The 17,973-nt window shown below is 48.1% G+C and overlaps 1 protein-coding gene across 1 annotated transcript in view; it reads left to right on the forward strand.

Moving 5' to 3' along the window:
* The first annotated feature begins 5,366 nt into the window (after positions 1–5,366).
* Positions 5,367–17,973, forward strand: part of LOC105480186 (integrin subunit alpha 9) — a 387,973-nt gene continuing 375,366 nt past the window's right edge. The window contains exon 1 of the mRNA XM_071091443.1: positions 5,367–5,566. Within this exon, the coding sequence (XP_070947544.1) occupies positions 5,382–5,566 (185 nt within the window). The 5' untranslated portion in view covers positions 5,367–5,381. The remainder of the gene's footprint in view (positions 5,567–17,973) is intronic.

The following is a 17,973-nucleotide window of genomic DNA, read 5'->3' on the forward strand; positions in this document are numbered from 1 at the left end:
CCATCTCCTGGGGTCAAGTGATCCTCCCATCTCAGCCTCCCAAGTAGTTAGGACTACAGGTGATACCACCATGTCTGGTCATTTTTTCCCCCCTAGAGATGAGGTCTCATTATGTTGCCCAGGATGGTCTCAAACTCTGGCCTCAAGCAATCTTCCCATCTTGGCTTCCCAAAGGTTGAGATTACAGGCATGAGCAACTGTGTCTGGCCTCCAAGACTTTTTTGAGGCTTCTGAAAAACTAGTGTTGTTTTCACCCTGACATTTAATCATTCCAATATTCCTCTCTGCAGTGGGGCAGGAGGGAGTAGAGCAGTATAACCATCACTTCTTTTGCATTGTTACAGTAGCTGTAACAATTTAACAAAGTATGTATGTAACTGTTTAACTGTTTAACAAAGTAACTGTGGAGAGCAATTTTGCACAGACTATAGAAAAGGCCAATGATAGGTGAGCTGATAGAGCATGCTGTTCAGTCTGCAGCCACTAAGGCTAGTGGAAAATCTTCAGATTTCTTCTTGAAGTGAGAGCATGAAGGAATGGAGGGCATTTGGTTGCCATTTCAGTTGGGAAAGTGGACAAGGGGTTCAGTTTTTCAAAAGGCTCCATCCCATAAAGCAAATCTGCATTTTGTATGTCCAGGTTTGAAATATTATGCCTCTCCCCTCCAGCTAGTGACCCTGGAGACACGCACTTCAGGTCAAGTCTCTGTAAAACAGCTTATTCTGGCAACTAGGAAATTGAGCTCACTCTTGAGGTCAGATTACACAAATAACTAATACATGTTTAGAGTTTTATGATTAGGAAATGCTGTCCTGAGAAGCTCATCAATAGGTTTATTAGTTATTAGTATCCTTGTTTTATTGATTTACTAAAGTTACACAGCTGTTGAGGCCTGGGAGTTAAATTCTCTTCACCAGATGCCAAATCCTACGTTTTCCTTACCACATCATGGCGCCACAGGCTAAGGAATATAGTGCAGGGCTCTGAATCTCTCTCCTGTAGAACGGTGCTTCCCAAATCTGGCTACTCGACAAATCTCCCAAGAGGCGTTTGAAATGCAGATTCCTGGGCCTTGCCCCTAGATTCTGACCCAAAGTGTTGTTGGTAAATCTGTATTTTTAAATAGTTGCCTGGGAATCTAATATACAGTCAAGATTGAGAGCTACTGTTTAATTAAATAAAAGACCAATGCCTAGGGTTTGGTTTATAAAGTTGGAAATCAGTGTGTTTTAGATCAGTGGTTTCCTACCTTCTAAAACCTACCTTACCTTTAAAGGATCTGTTGAAATCTAGAGATCCTTCCCTAAGAAACACACAAACACACACATACACACTTCTATATACAATTCTAGAGGGCTATATTAGTTTCCTGCTTCTGCTATAACAAATGGTCACAAGTATAGTGGCTTAAAACAACAACATTTATTATCTTACAGTTCTGGGTGTCAGAAATGGGACAGGGGTCTCACTGGATTAAACTCAAGGTGTTGCCTTTCTAGAGGCTCTAGGAGATAATCCATTTTTTCATCTCTTCCATCTTCTAGAAGCTGCCTGTATTACTTGGCTCATGGGTCCCTTCTTTCATCTCCAAAGTCAACAGTGTGGTATCTCTCTGACCCCACTTCCACTGCACATCTCTTTCTCTGGCTACAGCCAAAGAAGGATTCTCTGCTTCTAAGGATTGACATAATTAGAGTGGGCCCAGCCAGATAATCCTGGAAAATCTTTCCATCTCAAGACCCTAAACCTTAATCACATCGCAAAGTCCTTTTTTTGCCATACAAGGTGACGTATTCACAGGTTCCAGGGATTAGGAGGGGGAACATTAGTCTACCGACCACAGGGGATCTTAGGACCTCTGAAGCAACATGGAAAATGAATGAACTCTAGGTTAGGAGCATCTGTTCTAGATTCCATTCATTCTAGATGTTAAATCGGCAAGGAATTCTGTTTGCCTGCAAATAGCAGAATCCTTAAAAGCAGTGGCTGTTATAAATTAGGTGTTTACTTTTTCTCTGGTAGTAAGAAGTCCCCAGGAAGGCAGTCCACGTCAGGTGCAGCAGTTCTAGGATGTGACGGCTGAAGTCTCTGCAATTCTCCCGACCTTTCCTTTGAGGTGGCCCTCAAGACAGCTGCTGCATCTCCAGCCATGACCTCTGTGCTTCATGCAAGAGGGGCAAGGGCACAGGACGAAAGCTGTAAGTCAGCTCTGAGTTGGCTCTCCTTTAGGAAACCACCTGAGACGCCTACCACCCAAATCACATGCTCGTATCTCATTGGCCAGACACTGCACATGGCTACTCTGTCTGCAAAAGAGACTGGAAAACATAGTTTTATTTATTTTTAAAGCTAGGCATATTAACACTCCACTAACTGTGGGCTTTGTTAGTAAGGAAAATGGGAAGTATAAATATTGGGAAGATACTAGTGATCTCTACCGCAGATGAAAACTTCAGCGAGGCACAGTGGCTCATGGCTGTAATTCCCGCACTTTGGGAGGCCAAGGCAGGTGGATCACTTGAGCTCAGGAGTTTGACATCAGCCTGGGCAACATGGCAAAACCTCGTTTCTACCAAAAATACAAAAATTAACCGGGCATGGTGGTACGTGCCTGTGGTCCCAGCTACTTGGGAGGCTGAGGTGGGAGGATTGCTGGAGCCTGGAAGGTTGAGGCTGCAGTGAACTGTGATTGCACCACTGCACTCCAACCTGGGAGACAGGAGCGAGACACTGTCTCAAAAATCAACAACAAAACCAAACCAAAACAAAAACCAAAAGAAAACCTTGTGTTTTGTGTCCCGCAATGAGAATTGATCATTTTTCACTCTCACACAACCAAAATACAAAGGAAGTTAAAAGTCTCCTTCAAAATCTCCCCCATAGTGCCTTGTTCTCTTACTAAGCTTGCTTTTCTTTAAGCAGTTCATTCTTTTTTTTCATTTTTCTTGAGACGGATTCTCACTCTGTCGCCCAGGCTGGAGTGCAGTGGCACGATCTCGGCTCACTGTAACCTCTGCTTCACAGGTTCAAGCAGTTCTCCTGCCTCAGCCTCCCAAGTAGCTGGGATTACAGGCATGCGCCATCCTGCCCAGCTAATTTTTGTATTTTTAGTAGATATGGGGTTTCACCATGTTGGCCATGGTTGGCCAGGCTGGTCTCGAACTCCTGACCTCAGGTGATCTGCCCGCCTGGCCTTCCAAAGTGCTGGGATTAAAGGCATGAGCCACCACACCCGGCCATTCTTTTTTTTTTTTTTTTTTTTTTTTTTTAAATCAGATGGAATCTCGCTCAGTCACGCAGGTTGGAGTGCAGTGCAGTGGCACACTCCCGGCTCACTGCAAGCTCCACCTCTCAGGTTCAAGCTATTCTCCTGCCTCTAGCCTCCCAAGTAACTGGAATTACAGGCATGTGCCACCACGCTCGGCTAAATTTTTGCATTTTTAGTAGAAACAAGGTTTCATTATGTTGGCCAGGTGGTCTTGAACTCCTGACCTCAAGTAATTCACCCACCTCGGCCTCCCAAAGTGCTGTGATTACAGGAGTGAGCCAACACACCCGGCCAGTTCATTCTTTCAACAATGTTTAAGCATCTACCTAAGCCTGGCACTGACCTGGGCGTTGGGGGCTACAAAGATATCTAAGATTTTTTTTCTCCTTAGAGAGCTGTACCGTCTATAGAGAGGGAAAGAGAGCCCCCAAAATGATGAACATATTCTAAGTGTCGAGATAGAGGCATGTGGACACTCTTTGGCAGCTCAGAGAAGAAAGGAGCAGAGGAAATGGCACAGAAAGGGTGAGGCGAGAACTGGACTGGAAGTCTAGGATGGATAGGATTTTGCCAGTTGAAAATCCTAGGTAGACACATTTCAGGAAGAAAGAAGTGTTGGAGAAGGCACACGTGTGTGTGAAAACCCCTGCTGGACACATTCAGGGGACAGCTAGAAGTTGTGTGTGGATACATTGTAGGGTTTGTGGGAAGTGAGTCAGGAAAGGGGCATAAAATGGGGCTGGAAACAGATGGAGCCTCCATTTGAAGTTATGCTAAGGAGACCTGGCTCCATCCTATAGGCAGGAGTAGCTGGTGGGGGGCAACAGGAAGTTTTTAACCATTGTCCAAATTCTGTTGTAGAATTAAAAAGTGGAAAGAAGAGAACACAGGCAGGGAAACCACAAGAGTGTGGTCAGACTTCAACATGATAGCAGTCAATTCAGTAGGAATCTTGAATTTGAGCAGTCAGGTTCATAGAGACAGAAGGTAGAAAGGTGGTTGCCAGAGGCTGGTGGTGGGGATGGGGGTAGGGTTGGGGGAAAGAGGAGTTATTGTTTAGGGTATAAAGTTTGTTTTCCAAGATGAAGAGTTCTGAAGTTGGATGGTGGTGATGGTTGCATAACATGCATATACTTAATCCCCCAAACGGCACAGTTAAAAATGGTTAAGATGGTAGACTTTCTCTTATGCATATTTACAATTACACACACACACCCTTGAGTGCACGCAGACCCTGCTGGATTCCAACCCACAGAGCTTCTGATTTAGCAGAGCTGAGTGGGACCTGAGGATTTGCTTTTTCTGACAAGTTCCTAGATGACGTTGATGCTGCTGGTCCAGACACCACACTTAGGGAATCACTGGTGTATGAGACCAAGTGACTAGAATATGGAGGGGTGCTCTGCTCGCTTCCACGTGGCTACTATTGTTATGAACAACAGCGGGCGTTTACTGAGCACTGCTCCTACAGCTTATCTCACAACTGGGTGAAGGAGCAGAGGATGCGCAGGGCTAGAATCTGGAGTCTAAACTTGTCTTTCACCGGGGTTGCTTTGGATCTTACTGGTTGTGAGACAGGGAGGGAAAGAGAGACAAAAACAGGGAGACAGGCCCACTAGGGCCGGCAGAGCCTGTAGTGGCGGAGGGCAGCAGCTTTATCTCCGGGAACCCGAGCGCCCCGTGCGCGGCGGGGAGGGGGCAGCTCCGGGCGCCTCGGCGGGTCCCCGAGGCTGACTCCCGCCCGGGAAGTGCGCGCAGGGCTCGCAGCCCGCAGGGGGCGCTGCCGCGCCGTCCAGCCGCTGCCGCCCGGGCCGCCCACCCTGCGGGCGCGCCCCTCCGCAGTCCAGCGCCGCCCGGCCCGGGACCCGCTCGCGCAGACTTCTCGGGCGGACTGAGGACGCCCACCGCTCGGGGCCGTCCCTGTGCTCGCCTTCAGCGCCCGCTCAGCTCGCCGTCCGCGCCCCGGTGCCGGGCCCGACGCCCGCATCCCGCCCGTGTCCAGGCGCAGAGCTCCCGCCCCGGGGAGCTTCCCGGCCGTCGGCTGACCCCGCGGCCCGCGCGCTCGGCGCCCTGCTCGCCGGGCAGAGGGGAAGGCGGCGGCGGCCGGCTAGGGATGGGCGGCCCGGCTGCGCCGAGGGGCGCCGGGGGGCTCCGCGCGCTGCTGCTGGCGCTGGTGGTCGCGGGGATCCCCGCGGGCGCCTACAACCTCGACCCGCAGCGTCCGGTGCACTTCCAGGGCCCCGCCGACTCGTTCTTCGGCTACGCGGTTCTGGAGCATTTCCACGACAACACGCGCTGGTGAGTGCCCGCCCAGCTCCGCGACCCTGGCCCGCGCGGCCACCGCCCTGGTCCCCAGGCCAGCGCCGCCGCCGCCTTTCCGGCCTCCTCCATGCCGCCGTCCCGAGGGGGCGATTTAAATGTCTCTGTTGCGCGCGGCTCGGCCGCCGGGGGGAAGGCGGGAGAAGGGAGGACGCCGTCCAGGGCCCTCTGAGGTCGGGGTCGGCGCCTGGAGGCGGACGGGGGCGTCCGGGCCCCTCCCCGGGGTCCCAGCCCGGAGCGTGCGGGGAGAGCCGCTAGAGTTGTCTCTCCGCCGCCCAGCCAGACTCGGCTTCGCTCTCTGGATCGCAAAGTAACTTGGCTCCTCTGCCTCCGAGTGGCCGCCGCTGGCCCGGTGAGCTTCCTGAACCTCGCAGGGCCTGGAGGAGTCGGGGCACTGGAGCTGCACCTCTCCCCGATTTTGGGGAACCCCTGAGGAAGTAGTATAGCCTCTACAGCGCCGCTGCGCGGGGTGGGGCTCCCCAGGGACAGGGTGTCTGGGATCCCTTAGGGCGCACGGGAGCCCAGAGCCACCCCCTCCCACCCCGCCCCTACAAGACCCTGGGTGGAAGTGAAGCGGAGAAGCTCCTGGGATATAGGGAAGAGGAGGGTGAGGGAGCACCTACGAGTGACACCGCCAGTGGGTCAGGTAGGTGTTTCTTGCGGCAGCCTGAGTCTCATCTCATACGGGCCATTCGACCTGGAGACCTTCACCAGAAGCCTTAAGAGAGAGACGTGTTTCTATAGAGGCCAAGGGGTCCAGCTGTCTCCTGAGTACGAAGAGGTGGGCCTGAAGAAGGGGGCGGCCCTCCCCCATGAAGCACCATAAGCTGAGTGGTACAGAGCTTGTGCCCAACGCCAGCAGAGAAGCACTAAGGGGAGGTTGGTGCCCTCACTGGCCACTTCCTCTGGACCCGAGGGAATGAACAGCCACATAGTGGTCACTTCTTGATAGGAGAGAGAGTTAGGCTGCAGGAAGTTCTCCCGTTCAAGGTCATGCCTCAGTGGGGGCCCAGGTGACAGCCAGGCTGGGGTTGATTTTATTGTGTAGTCACCAGCCTGAGCGTCCTTAGGGGTGGCAGGCAGGGAGGTCGAGGTCACTGTTGCCGGTGCATGAAGTTATGCAGGAGAGTCACTGCTCTGTATTGGACAGAGGCTGATGGAAAAGGGTGATTTGTGGATCGCAATACTAAAGCATTCCCGGAAAAGGGGACTCCGAGACCATCCCACTAAGAATAATGTTGTTCAGGAGATCAGCCTCCAAGAGAACCAGATTTCAAAGCCCTCACATAGCTCTCGCCCAGCTCCACATCCCCCTCTCTCACTCCAGTTGCTGGGTTTAAGACCGCGTGTCTGTTCTTACACTTGTCCAATTCCCCTTTTAAAGCAGAGCAGGCTGAACATTTTTCTGTGTCTTGCAGACTCAGGGTCTGAGGTTGAAGAACACATCCCAGATCCCCACACTAGGCACCAAGCACATGGGAAGCGCTGTCAAAAATGGGAGGGCTACTGCTGACAGGGGGCTGCTGAGAAAGGGCCGGCAGCTGAGCAGGCAGCCAAGCCAGCCAGAGCATTGTATGTGATCTGCAGGCTGAGGTTGGCTCAAGTGCCTTAGAGCTCTTTGACAGCTAGAGGGAGAGAGGCCAGGCCTCTGTCACTGTGGATTTGCATGGGCCACAGGTCAAAGCCACCCTGCCTGGGAAAGGAATGGGTAGAGACGAGAGCAGATCTGACAGAGAAAAGGTGTTCAGCCTACTTTGATTTAAAAAGGGGATAAAGAAAAGCTGTTGTGAGCAGATTTGGCCAGTGTAGGAAAAGACATTGTGGCCTTCAACTTGTTACCCAGGGTAAATGGTAGGGAGGGGATGTGGAGCTGGGCAATAATGCTGTGCATATCCTTGTTGCCAGTTGAGATGTGGGACTGGTATTTCAGGGGTCCATGGGAACCCATGTAGCTGGGCTGCTGGGCTCAAAAGTGCCCTCTCTTGTTGTGATACAAGCTGGCTGCTTTTTTGTGTTGGAGTGCTTGTTCCTGTAGCTGTTCAGGCACCAACTTTACTGAAATCTTCTAAAAATAATGCTTCGTTTTACTCCCCCACCCACCACATTGACTTAATTTTTTCTTAGATTTTGTTGTCGCCTTGATTTCTGTTCTCATGCTGTTGTTTTCAAGTGTTTTCCTCCCCATCCTTTTTTTCTCTTTCCTTTTTTTCCCAATATTCTTTGTCTTAGACCTTGAATGTATTTTTTGCTGTATGTATGTTCGAATGTATTTTTTATCCAGGCTTGGTAAACTAAGGCCTTTGAAGTAAGTGACTTCCAGCATCTTCTTTCTCCTTCTTCTTTCCTCTACAGGCCAGACTTATTGTGCAAGGCTGCTGAAACTTAACCCAAAGGGTTCTTGCTTGCATAGACCCCTATTAATGCCCTGTTCCCAATTTGATAATTTTATGTCAATTTTCTTAAAGTTAGTCACCCTGAATTTATAAGATCAGGTCCTGTGAATTCTGAATCTGTCCTCAGTCTGTACCTTAACTTCAACTCTGGGGTGGGTTGATTGACTTGGTGACTGGTTATTGGTCGCTTACTACTAAGAAGTGCCTAAGCCCTGAATCTTCTAGCCCTGCTTGAGGGACATGTCAGTCATTTTCAATTATTTGTGATTGCAAACAGCAGCAGGGGTAAACAACCTTTAACAAAACCCTTGAGGACAATCTTAATTATTTCCTTTGAATAAATTCCTGGACTTAGAATTGGTGGGTCAGAGAGGATGGAAGCTTCAAGGCATTCTTTATGTATTACCAAAGTGCCAGTAAAGTGTGTGTACTTTAGAAAAATACATTAATTTATTAAGACACTGGAGGCTTGGAGTAGTTTTGCAAAGGGCTGCTCTAGTGCAGTGAAAGAGTATAGAACCTACATGGGGGTGACTTAAAAGGATCACAAATACTCGTCAAAATGAGTGAGGAAGGTAAAATATAGACATGAAAGGGAAAAGTAGTATAGCAGAACTTTGAAAGGAAAAGAAGATATGTTAATTAAGCCTTGTATCTTATGTCTCTCTTCTCAAATAAATTATTCTTTGTTACTTAATTCAATATTTTGCAGTCTAAGATGTTTGCTTCATGCTAATTAACCACCTGTTTTACAGGTGAAAAAATGTGTTGTCTCTAGGGAAAGGGAGGGAGAAGAATGTGCTGCAAGTGGTAGGGGGAGAGCCCAGACCCCAAAGTCAGCATGGACTCTGCAGGCAGCAGAGCAGAGTGTTCCCATGTTGAGGGACCCGCGGGTGTATATCTCAAAGCATGTGAATGTGCTCTATTGGTGGAACTAGCACTTCTCTAATCCCATAACTGAGCATTTCTCTCAATTATTTTGTAGACCAAAATTGTCACTAATGGAAGGATCCTAGATCCCTGTATAAGTGTGGGGGTGATCTTGCTTTTCCCAGCCCTGGTGATTGAACCCAGCTCTGTAGCCATATCACACTGAGCACAGAGCCCCAGACCCAGCTTCTCTCAGTATACCTGCTTGAGTGGTCCTGCTGTCACTGTGCTCTGGGCAGTAAGAACTGTCCCCATGGCTATATGGACTAGAATATCCTGGACAGTGTTCCAGATGACGTTTGTATCAGTTGGGATACAAACATGCAAGTTACTCAATTTTCTTTTTTTCTAATAACACCCAGAGTGTGTCTGCCGGTCCAGAGCCAGCTTCCTCTCCTATAGCTCCCACTGCCTGAGTCTTCTGGCATCCTTTGAACAACAACAGTAAGTGCCAGGGAACATGGACAAAGCCGATTTCTGTCCCCTTCCTTTAGACATGGACCAGTTCCTCAGCTGCAGGGCTGACAACTGTAACACCCTGTGATATAAATAAATGCGGCCTGGCTGGCGTGCAGCCTCCAGAGCGGACGTCTTTCACACTCCGCCCCGTCCCCTCCTCCTTCTCTGCCCCAGACGCCCCGGAGTCCAAAGTGGTTGGGTGCACTGGCTTCCTTTCTGGAGACGTGCTTCCTGCTCCCTCTCCTGGGACGCATCAAGACGGCTGCGCTTAGGCACAGAGCGAGTGCTCGGAAATAGATGTGCTGGGCTTTTTGCTTTGTTAAGGTTGTCAGAGTGTTGTTCAGTGAGGAATAGGAGGCAATTCTAAGCCAAGGAGAACCTGACATCCTCAATTTGCATGAAGGTTGAGAATTAAAAGAACAAGCTAGACAGTTCTGGTGAGCTGTCTGATGTAGTCAACCACTAGCCAGATATATTGCTATGTAAATTAACTAAAAATAAAATTTAAAATTCAGCTTCTCAGTTGCACTTGCCACATTTCAAGTACTCAGTAGCCACATGGGGCTAGTAGCTACTGTATTGGACACAACACAGAGAAAACATTTTCATCATCATGGAAAGTTCTACTGGGCAGTATGGGTTTAGAGCAATGATGTAAGTCTTAAAGGGCTAGACAAGGATCAAAAGGAGAGGTAAGAAAAAGAAAAAGAACAAAAGCAACCCATAGCATATGTGAGTACTAAAACTGAAACGGATGCTTACATCTAACTAAAAATTATTGTCTACTGAAGAGGTTGAATTGTCTTTCCACTCATAAAACACCGCAGGGCCTGATCTGTATTTAGGGCTGGGGGTTCAAGAATGAAAACTTTTTGCTCACAATCTGACAGGTAGGTGAGAAAATTGTGGGGTTCTAGTTGTGTGTCTCAAATGAAATTTAAGATATAGGCTCTGGTGGGGGAGAGGCTTGCCCTCAGGCAGGCGTGGGTTATTCAGAGGGGCAGAAGAGAAACTCCTGTGTAGGGAAAACATTTAGAAGGGGAGGCCTGGGATCATAGGCCCTGCTGCCCCCGACCCTGCCAGTCTTGCTGAGGAAACACCCAGAAATGGTGGTGGGAGCCCTGCCTTCTCATAACCTCAGTGGTGAGCATCTTTGCAGAGTTCCTCTGTCCTGTGCCAGACTCTAGGGGAAGGTGTAGGTCCGCTTCCTCGTTGGAATTTTTCTGGGGAAATGGCATTTTCAGACCTTGTTCCTGGTCCTCACTCACCCTGCAGAGCCTGCTTTCTCAAGCTCTCAAGAAGGGACAGCACATATATGAGGCCTGAGTTCCAAGGGGATGCAAAAAGCATCTTCTCGGGGTTTCTGGGAAATTTCTCTGAAGATCTGGAGAAGCTGGCAAGGGTGCTGTTTTCTGAGCTAGTGCTGAATGCTGGCTGGGGGCAGAGGCAGCTGTCTTACCCAGTGGAGAACCTTCCAGGGCAAGAAGACAGTCTTGTCTCAACCTGTCATTAATGGCCCTGAGTGTGAGAGTGTGAAGGGCCGGGCCCCAGCCAGCTCTGATTCCCTGGTGACATGCTGCTGTTCAGGAAATGGTCTCCTGATAACTTCTATTGTGATTTGTCCAGGGAAAATGTTGTTTTTGCATTTGTTAAAAGCAGCCATGGTATTCTCTGAAATTCCTTGCTTTCAAAGGGTTGCATGTAATTTTAAGAACCAAAATGAGTTTCATCAGATAGTATCTGCTGGGTATCTACAAGAGGTCAGATGCTTTCACAGGCGTAGTCTTTGTGACATCCTGGTGAGTGGTTTCCAGTTTGCTATTTGGGGAACTGAGGCTTACAGAGTTACACGCCTTGTTCAAGGCCCACCCCAGCCTGAGAGATCAATGCACATTCACTGGGGGCTTGTGTCAGTTTGCATCCCCTAGGAAGCAGATGCTAGGACAGAGATAGGAGTGTGAGAGAATTGTTGGGGCTGAGTATTGCCTGTGAAATAGAAATGGGGCAGTTGGATGGGGCAGAGAGAGCCTCTGACTCTATGCAGATCTGATTAAAGTCTCAGTCAACTCAACAGGGACCACTGGGAAGAAATGGCTGTCCTCTGCCAGGGTCAGGCATTGGCTGGAGCTGTCTGGAAAGAGCACAGCCTCAGCTGGAATCCTGCAGCAGATCCCAGGAAAGCTGCAGCTGGAGGCTGTCACTGACAGTCCCCCTTGCAGCTGAACAGCATGAAGTGACCCACGCCTCGATTGATGCCCTGGAGCCCGCCACGCATGAATCACTGTGTTGGGAGGGTGTGAGGTGTGCTCCTTGGCCTGTAGTGTGGCTGGGAGTCATCTGTCTTTGTTCATACCTCTGTAATCAGTGTGTGGAGTGTTAGGATTGACAGTAGGGCCATTGGAACTGGCCCAGAAACAGAATCCCGAGCAATCTTGCCACCAGCTGACTGATAAGGTGCTTCTTTCTGATGTCGGAGAAGTCACAGGTGATGGATTTCAGAAGAAAGGAGCTCTGCTTTACACTGAGCCACCGAGTTCTCTGAACTGCAAATCCTTTTAGCCAAGTGGATTTGGTGATCAACCAAAGCAGAATAAAATGTTTTATCCCAACCTTCCTTTTTGCCAGAGGGAGTCCTAGAAAGCCAATGTAAGTGCAAGATTGGGAAAAATCTACAGTCTTTGAAACCACAGGCTCACTTGGTCCATTAATGTCTGCTCTGAGCAAAAAGGACTTCTGTGTTGAGTTTAAATTAGCAACGGAAGCAACAATAACACCACCAGCAGCAACAGTGTATCTTTGAATATTTAGTAGATGTCAAGTGCTATCTACATAGGTACTCACATTAGCTTATTTAATACTCCCAACAGTCCTTTCAGCTGGTAGCCATTTGGGCTGCCATAACAAACTGTTATAGGTTGGGTTGCTCATAAATGACAGAATTTATTTCTCACAGATCTAGAGCCTTGGAAGTCCAAGATCAAGGCCCTAGCAGATTTGCTGTCTGGTGAGTGCCTGTTTCTTGGTTCATAGACAGTGGTGTCCTCACTCTAAGCTCACACGATGAAAGGGGTGAGGGAGCTCTCTGGGGCCACATTTATAAGGGCACTAATTCATTCATAGGTTATATCCTCATGACATAATCACCTCCCAAGGTCCCCACCTCCAAATAACATTACCTTGGGGTGAAGATTTCAACGTATACATTTTGAGGGAACACAAGCATTCAGTCTGTAGCAGCTGGCTATCATTTTATCCCCATTCATGGAGGGGAAGCTGAGGCACAGAGGCATCATTGCCCAAGTTACATGGCTAATGAGTTGTTGAGCACAGGCCTGTGCCTTTGTCCACCCAGGCTGACTGCCTCTCAGGAAGTCAAGAATCTGAGTTTGGGGGGAAGTCCCCAACCCAGGGAGCTCAGACATCTGTCTTGTGAATTTCTGTTCTGTCTGCTTTCCTGGACAAGTGATTGAATTGCAATAGTAGTAGCTTCTCTGCAGCTCCCTTTGGGGATGCTTATTCATGACCCACTGGCTACTCTTGGGGGGATGCAAGGGTTCTGTTTTCTGGAGGTGTTTGATCACTGAGCGAACAGGGACCCAATGATTCTGCCAGGGACATTTGAAGGGCCTCCTCTCACACCAAGTCTGTCTGACACTAAGACAGAAGTGTCCTAGGAAAGATGGAGTACTCTGCAGTATTCCATGTATCCCCCTAACCTCCTGGGGCTGCTTTGTTACTATCCCCCCATCCACTCTGAGTTCTACTGGCTCCCACCACTTATTTAGGAAGCTCTGAATTGGGGAAGGTAGCCATGGTGGCCAGTGTTTCAGAATCACTCCTGGGTTTGTAACTTTATTAAAGAGTCAAACTTGCTGCACCGGTGGCCAACAATATGTGAGAGGATGATTTGTATCCCCGAATATTTGAACATTTAATAAAAGGCATGAACGGGTACAAAAAATTAGAAAGAATGAGTAAGAATGAGTAAGAACTAGTATTTGATAGCACAACAAGATGACTATAGTCAACAATAATTTGACCGTACATTTAAAAATAACTAAAAGAGTACAATTGGATCACTTGTAACATAAAGGATAAACGCATCAGGTGATGGATACCCCATTTACCCTGCTGTGGTTATTACGTATTACATGCCTGTAACAAAATATCTCATGTACCTCATAAATATGTACCTACTATGGGCCCAAATCTTTTTATTTTTATTTTTTGACGGAGTCTTCACTCTGTCAACCAGGCTGGAGTGCAGTGGCACGAGCTTGGCTCACTGCAAGCTCCGCCTCCCGGGTTCACGCCATTCTCCTGCCTCAGCCTCCCGCGTAGCTGGGACTGCAGGCACCTGCCATCATGCCTGGCTAATTTTTTTTTTTGTATTTTTAGTAGAGATGGGGTTTTGCTGTGTTAACCAGGATGGTCTTGAGCTCCTGACCTTGTGATCCACACGCTTCGGCCTCCCAAAGTGCTAGGATTACAGGCATGAGCCACCACGCCCAACCTATGTGCCCAAATTTTCTTAAAAAATAAAAAAGTATGAAACAAATTTCCTCCATCTTAGCTGATCTCTTGGTGTGTTAAGGTCACCTGGGAGATGCCCTTTCCTGCCCCATCCTATCTAGTGTCAAAGTGCTGTGATATATGCGGACCCCAGAGTAAACTTGGTGTTGTGCAGTACACACCAGTAGGCAGCACTGCAGAGGGTCTTGGCACGTCTTTTGCACCAGGATGGGTCCTAGAGGGTGGATGTTCCAGATAAAACTGAGTGGTGGTCTTCCTGTCTCTACCTTCATTGAGTCCCTGGTTCCACAGCAACAACCAGATCCACGATTTTTATGCCATAAAAGGGGGCACCGCTGAGATACACAAGTGCCTGGTGGCCAAGAGAGTGGGCTCCAGCATTAGCCCTGCCCCCAGCCTGCCTTACTCAGCCCTCTGCTTAGGAGCTGTGTGATCTTGGCCAATTACTTCAGCTGTCTGAACCTACTTCAGCTGTCTGAACCTCAGTTTCCTTTTCTGCAAAGAGTAATAAGGGTACATCCCTCATTAGGTTGGTGGGGGCATTAAATGAGATAATATCTGCAAAGCCCAGAGCACAACACAGCATACAGTAAGCCCTTGATAGATGTCAGTAGTTATCTCTCTTGTTACTTGATCTGATTTATGAAACAAATGGTCTTTTTCATCCTGACTTGAGATGCTGAGTTTTCTTTCAGTGTTTTTGTTGATTCATTCATTTATTCACCAAACTTTGAGTGTTGACACTCAACACTGAAATGAATGAGATATTCTAACATAGACACACTCTTCATTATGTGTGGCCTCTAACATTTTCGTTATGCTCTACATAAATCTGCATTTTTGTGCATTCATTTACACCCCGTCTGCTTCCAAAAAGGATCTGAGATGGCTACTTTAAATGGAGATCTTTGGGATTGTAAATCCTAGAATTTTGCCTGCCTCTTTCTTCTCTGTGCTCTTGGAAAGCCAAGGAGCAGATGGGAGGCCACCCTTGTTATGGGGAGCTCCAGCTCCCACCCCAGGCTCCAGATAAGTCTAGGAGGTAGGTCTACAGTTCCAAGGTGGGGTACTTTTTAAAAAAATGTAAATGTATTGCCATATTTCTCTTGAAAAGAATTATCACAAGAAACCAACAAGAAGATATCAAGGCTTTTTCTTAGATCTGCCAGAAGTCTGTAATTCGCTCTACCCCTTGGACTTTAGTGTTCACTTGATGCTTTCAGATGTGGAAGGAAAACCTCAGTCCTTTTCCCTTACCTCCTTCTCCAGCTGCCTCCCCTCAGTGTGTCTGTCAAGACCTGAGCCCCAGGCCAGGGCAGCAGCCTCTGACCCTTCACTCCCTGAATCACAAGCTGGGGACCAATGTCACTCCAAGGTGGGACCCTGCCCCCGTGCCTCTGCTTTTCCCAGCCAGGCCTGGACTCCAACTATTTCATTCTCTAACTTAGCATTATGTGGTATGGATTGTGCCCCTCTCCCTCCATTTATTTACTCTAACCTAGGCTCTCCAGGATAAAAATTATTATTGCCAGGCTTTTATGAATACTTCCTATATGCCAGAAGCACTGTGTTCATAGTCCTCTTTATGCAGAGGGGGCTACCACTGCTGAAGCACAGAGAAGCCAAGTCACTTGTCCAAGGTTACCCAGCAAGTAAGTAAATTACAGAGTTGTGCTTTGAACCAAGGTGGGACTGATTTAATGCTAAACTGACTGTTCTCAGGGTTAGCCATGCTGCCCTCCCTACCTCTACCTCCATCAAGGCCCTGTCCAAGGTATCAGGTTTCTAAGGAAAAAAGAGAAGGGCCCTGAAAGGAAAAGGGCTTCTTTAGAGAGCATTTATATCTGCTCTTGGCCTTGCAGATAAAATACCATAATCTACTCTTGCAAGTCAGGCCATCCTGGGGTGCATGGTCCCCCAAACACTTTTATCTGCCTTTTCCTTTTGTGCCTCATCACTGCCTTGGGAGGGAGATCATGCATTTGTTATTATCCTTGTTTTAGAGAAAAGGAAAGGAAGGGTCAGAGTGGCCAGGGGACTTGTCCAAGGTCACATAGCTGTAGCTGGCACACTCCTGGGTGTGACTTCAGGTACACTCTTCAGGGCTTATTCTACCACTCCACCATGCCTGTCCCATCTCAGGGCCCCCAGTAAAAGTCTGTGGTCCTGGTTGGTGGTGAGATTCCTTTGAGGGAGGGAAAGGAGACCAGGTAGCTAGAGGAGCCATAGCAATATTTGTCAGCTGCATAGTTGGATAATTGGTTTGGACTTAGCAGAAATTAGTGGGTGATGCAGTTACCACGGTCCAGATTCCTTCAGAAGTGGCATGCCTTAGCTTGATGATGTATCTGTTTTCTATCACCACAATATTGCTGCATAACAAACCACCCCAAAACTTAGTGGTTTAAATCAACCACCACTTGAAGCTTATTCTGCGGTTGGCAACTTAGGTTGGATTCAGCTGGGTGGTTCTTCTGTTCTCTGCAGGACTCACCCATGCATCTGTGGTCAACTTCTGGGTTGGCTGACTGGCTGGCTGGCAAAGGATGGCTTCAGCTGGAAGGACTTATTTGTGCTCCATGTGTCTTTCATCCTCTTGCAGCTAGCCTGGGCTTGTACACATGGTGGTTGGGTAGGGTACCAATAGAACAATCAGAAGCTTGCATGATTTCTTGAAGCCTAAGCTCAGAAGTCGAACCATGCCCCTTCTGCCACATTCTGTTGGCCAATGTAAGCCACAGGGCCAGCCTACATCAAGAGGAGGCAGAAACACATTTCATATCTTGACAAGAGAAGCTGCAAAGTCACACTGAAAAGAGCAGGGATACAGGAAGGGTAGGGAATTGTGGCCACTTTTGTAATATATTATTGGTGGTGAAAGCATCTTGGCCATCCCTGAATTACTGTGACAGTCTGAATAAATTCCTGCCCAGCACACCAGAAAAGGGACCAAGGTTCTATTAACCTAAATAGCAAACACAGAGAGAAGCTCTCTAAAGGAAAATGTTTACTCAGGAATAGGGCATTGCAGTGGGAATGCATGTGTCGCAGTAATCTGTGTGCATATTCAGGGAGGTAAAGGAAAACAAAGGCTTTTAAAGGAAAAATGAGGATTACTTAATTGTTTTGAGATAATTATCCTTGGATACAGTGATCAGTAACAAGGGTGGCACCAGTTTGAGGTTGGACAGAGAGTTGGTAGGTAGATTTCCTCACAGAAGGTTTGTGTGTGTGTGTGTGTGTGTGTGTGTATGGTTGTGATGGCCTTTGTGCAAGATTGTGTTTTTGCAGATTTTTTTGTGCTAGTTCTTGTTATCAGTTATTTATGCATGAAAACCTTTCCTTCATGGCTTCCCACAGCTCTATTTATCAGGGTTTTTTTTTGAACACAAGTGACTCCATTTTGATTCTGACAACGTTTGCAATTCTAAGGATCTGTGAGCTCTTGGGTGCTGCCAGGAGTTGGAGCTGGGATGAGTTTGGTGTCAAGGTGTTTGGCCTACTACTGCCCAGCAGTCTAACATTTCTTTGAACACCTACTTTGTAGCAGGCACTTTGCTGAGTGCTTTATAAACAGTCTTTTGCTTAAACCTTACAAGAAACCTTCTTAGGTACACGTTTATTCCTCCTGTTTTACAGAAGAGGAAAACTGAGGCTCGGAGTAGTTAAGACACTTGTCTAAGAGACACGGCTTGTCAGCAGTAGAGGCAGGATTTAAACCCTGTGTTACTGCCTGTGCTTCTTACACTTTATCACCATGCATAACTTTCCCACAAAGCTTAGAAGCCAGGTAGAACTACTGACTTAAAACCCTAGAAAGCAGTCAGTATCCACTGCTTAAACACCAGGAGCCTCAGTTTCCCCAAATATAAGAAGAGCTTATGAGGCCTTTCAGGTCCCATGGCTCCATTGGGCAAGCATTGGTCCCTAGTGAGTCCCCTCTCTCTGGAAATGAAGAGTTTGGTGTGGTCAGAGGTGGCTATCCCGACACCAGCTCTTCCTTTACTCAAGCCTGGGCTGCTTTCTGCCCAGTAAGGGATGTGGATAATTCCTGGGGTTTCCCCGTGGTGG

The sequence above is a fragment of the Macaca nemestrina genome, chromosome 2 (genome assembly GCF_043159975.1).
Source record: "Macaca nemestrina isolate mMacNem1 chromosome 2, mMacNem.hap1, whole genome shotgun sequence".
Classification (NCBI taxonomy): domain Eukaryota; kingdom Metazoa; phylum Chordata; class Mammalia; order Primates; family Cercopithecidae; genus Macaca; species Macaca nemestrina.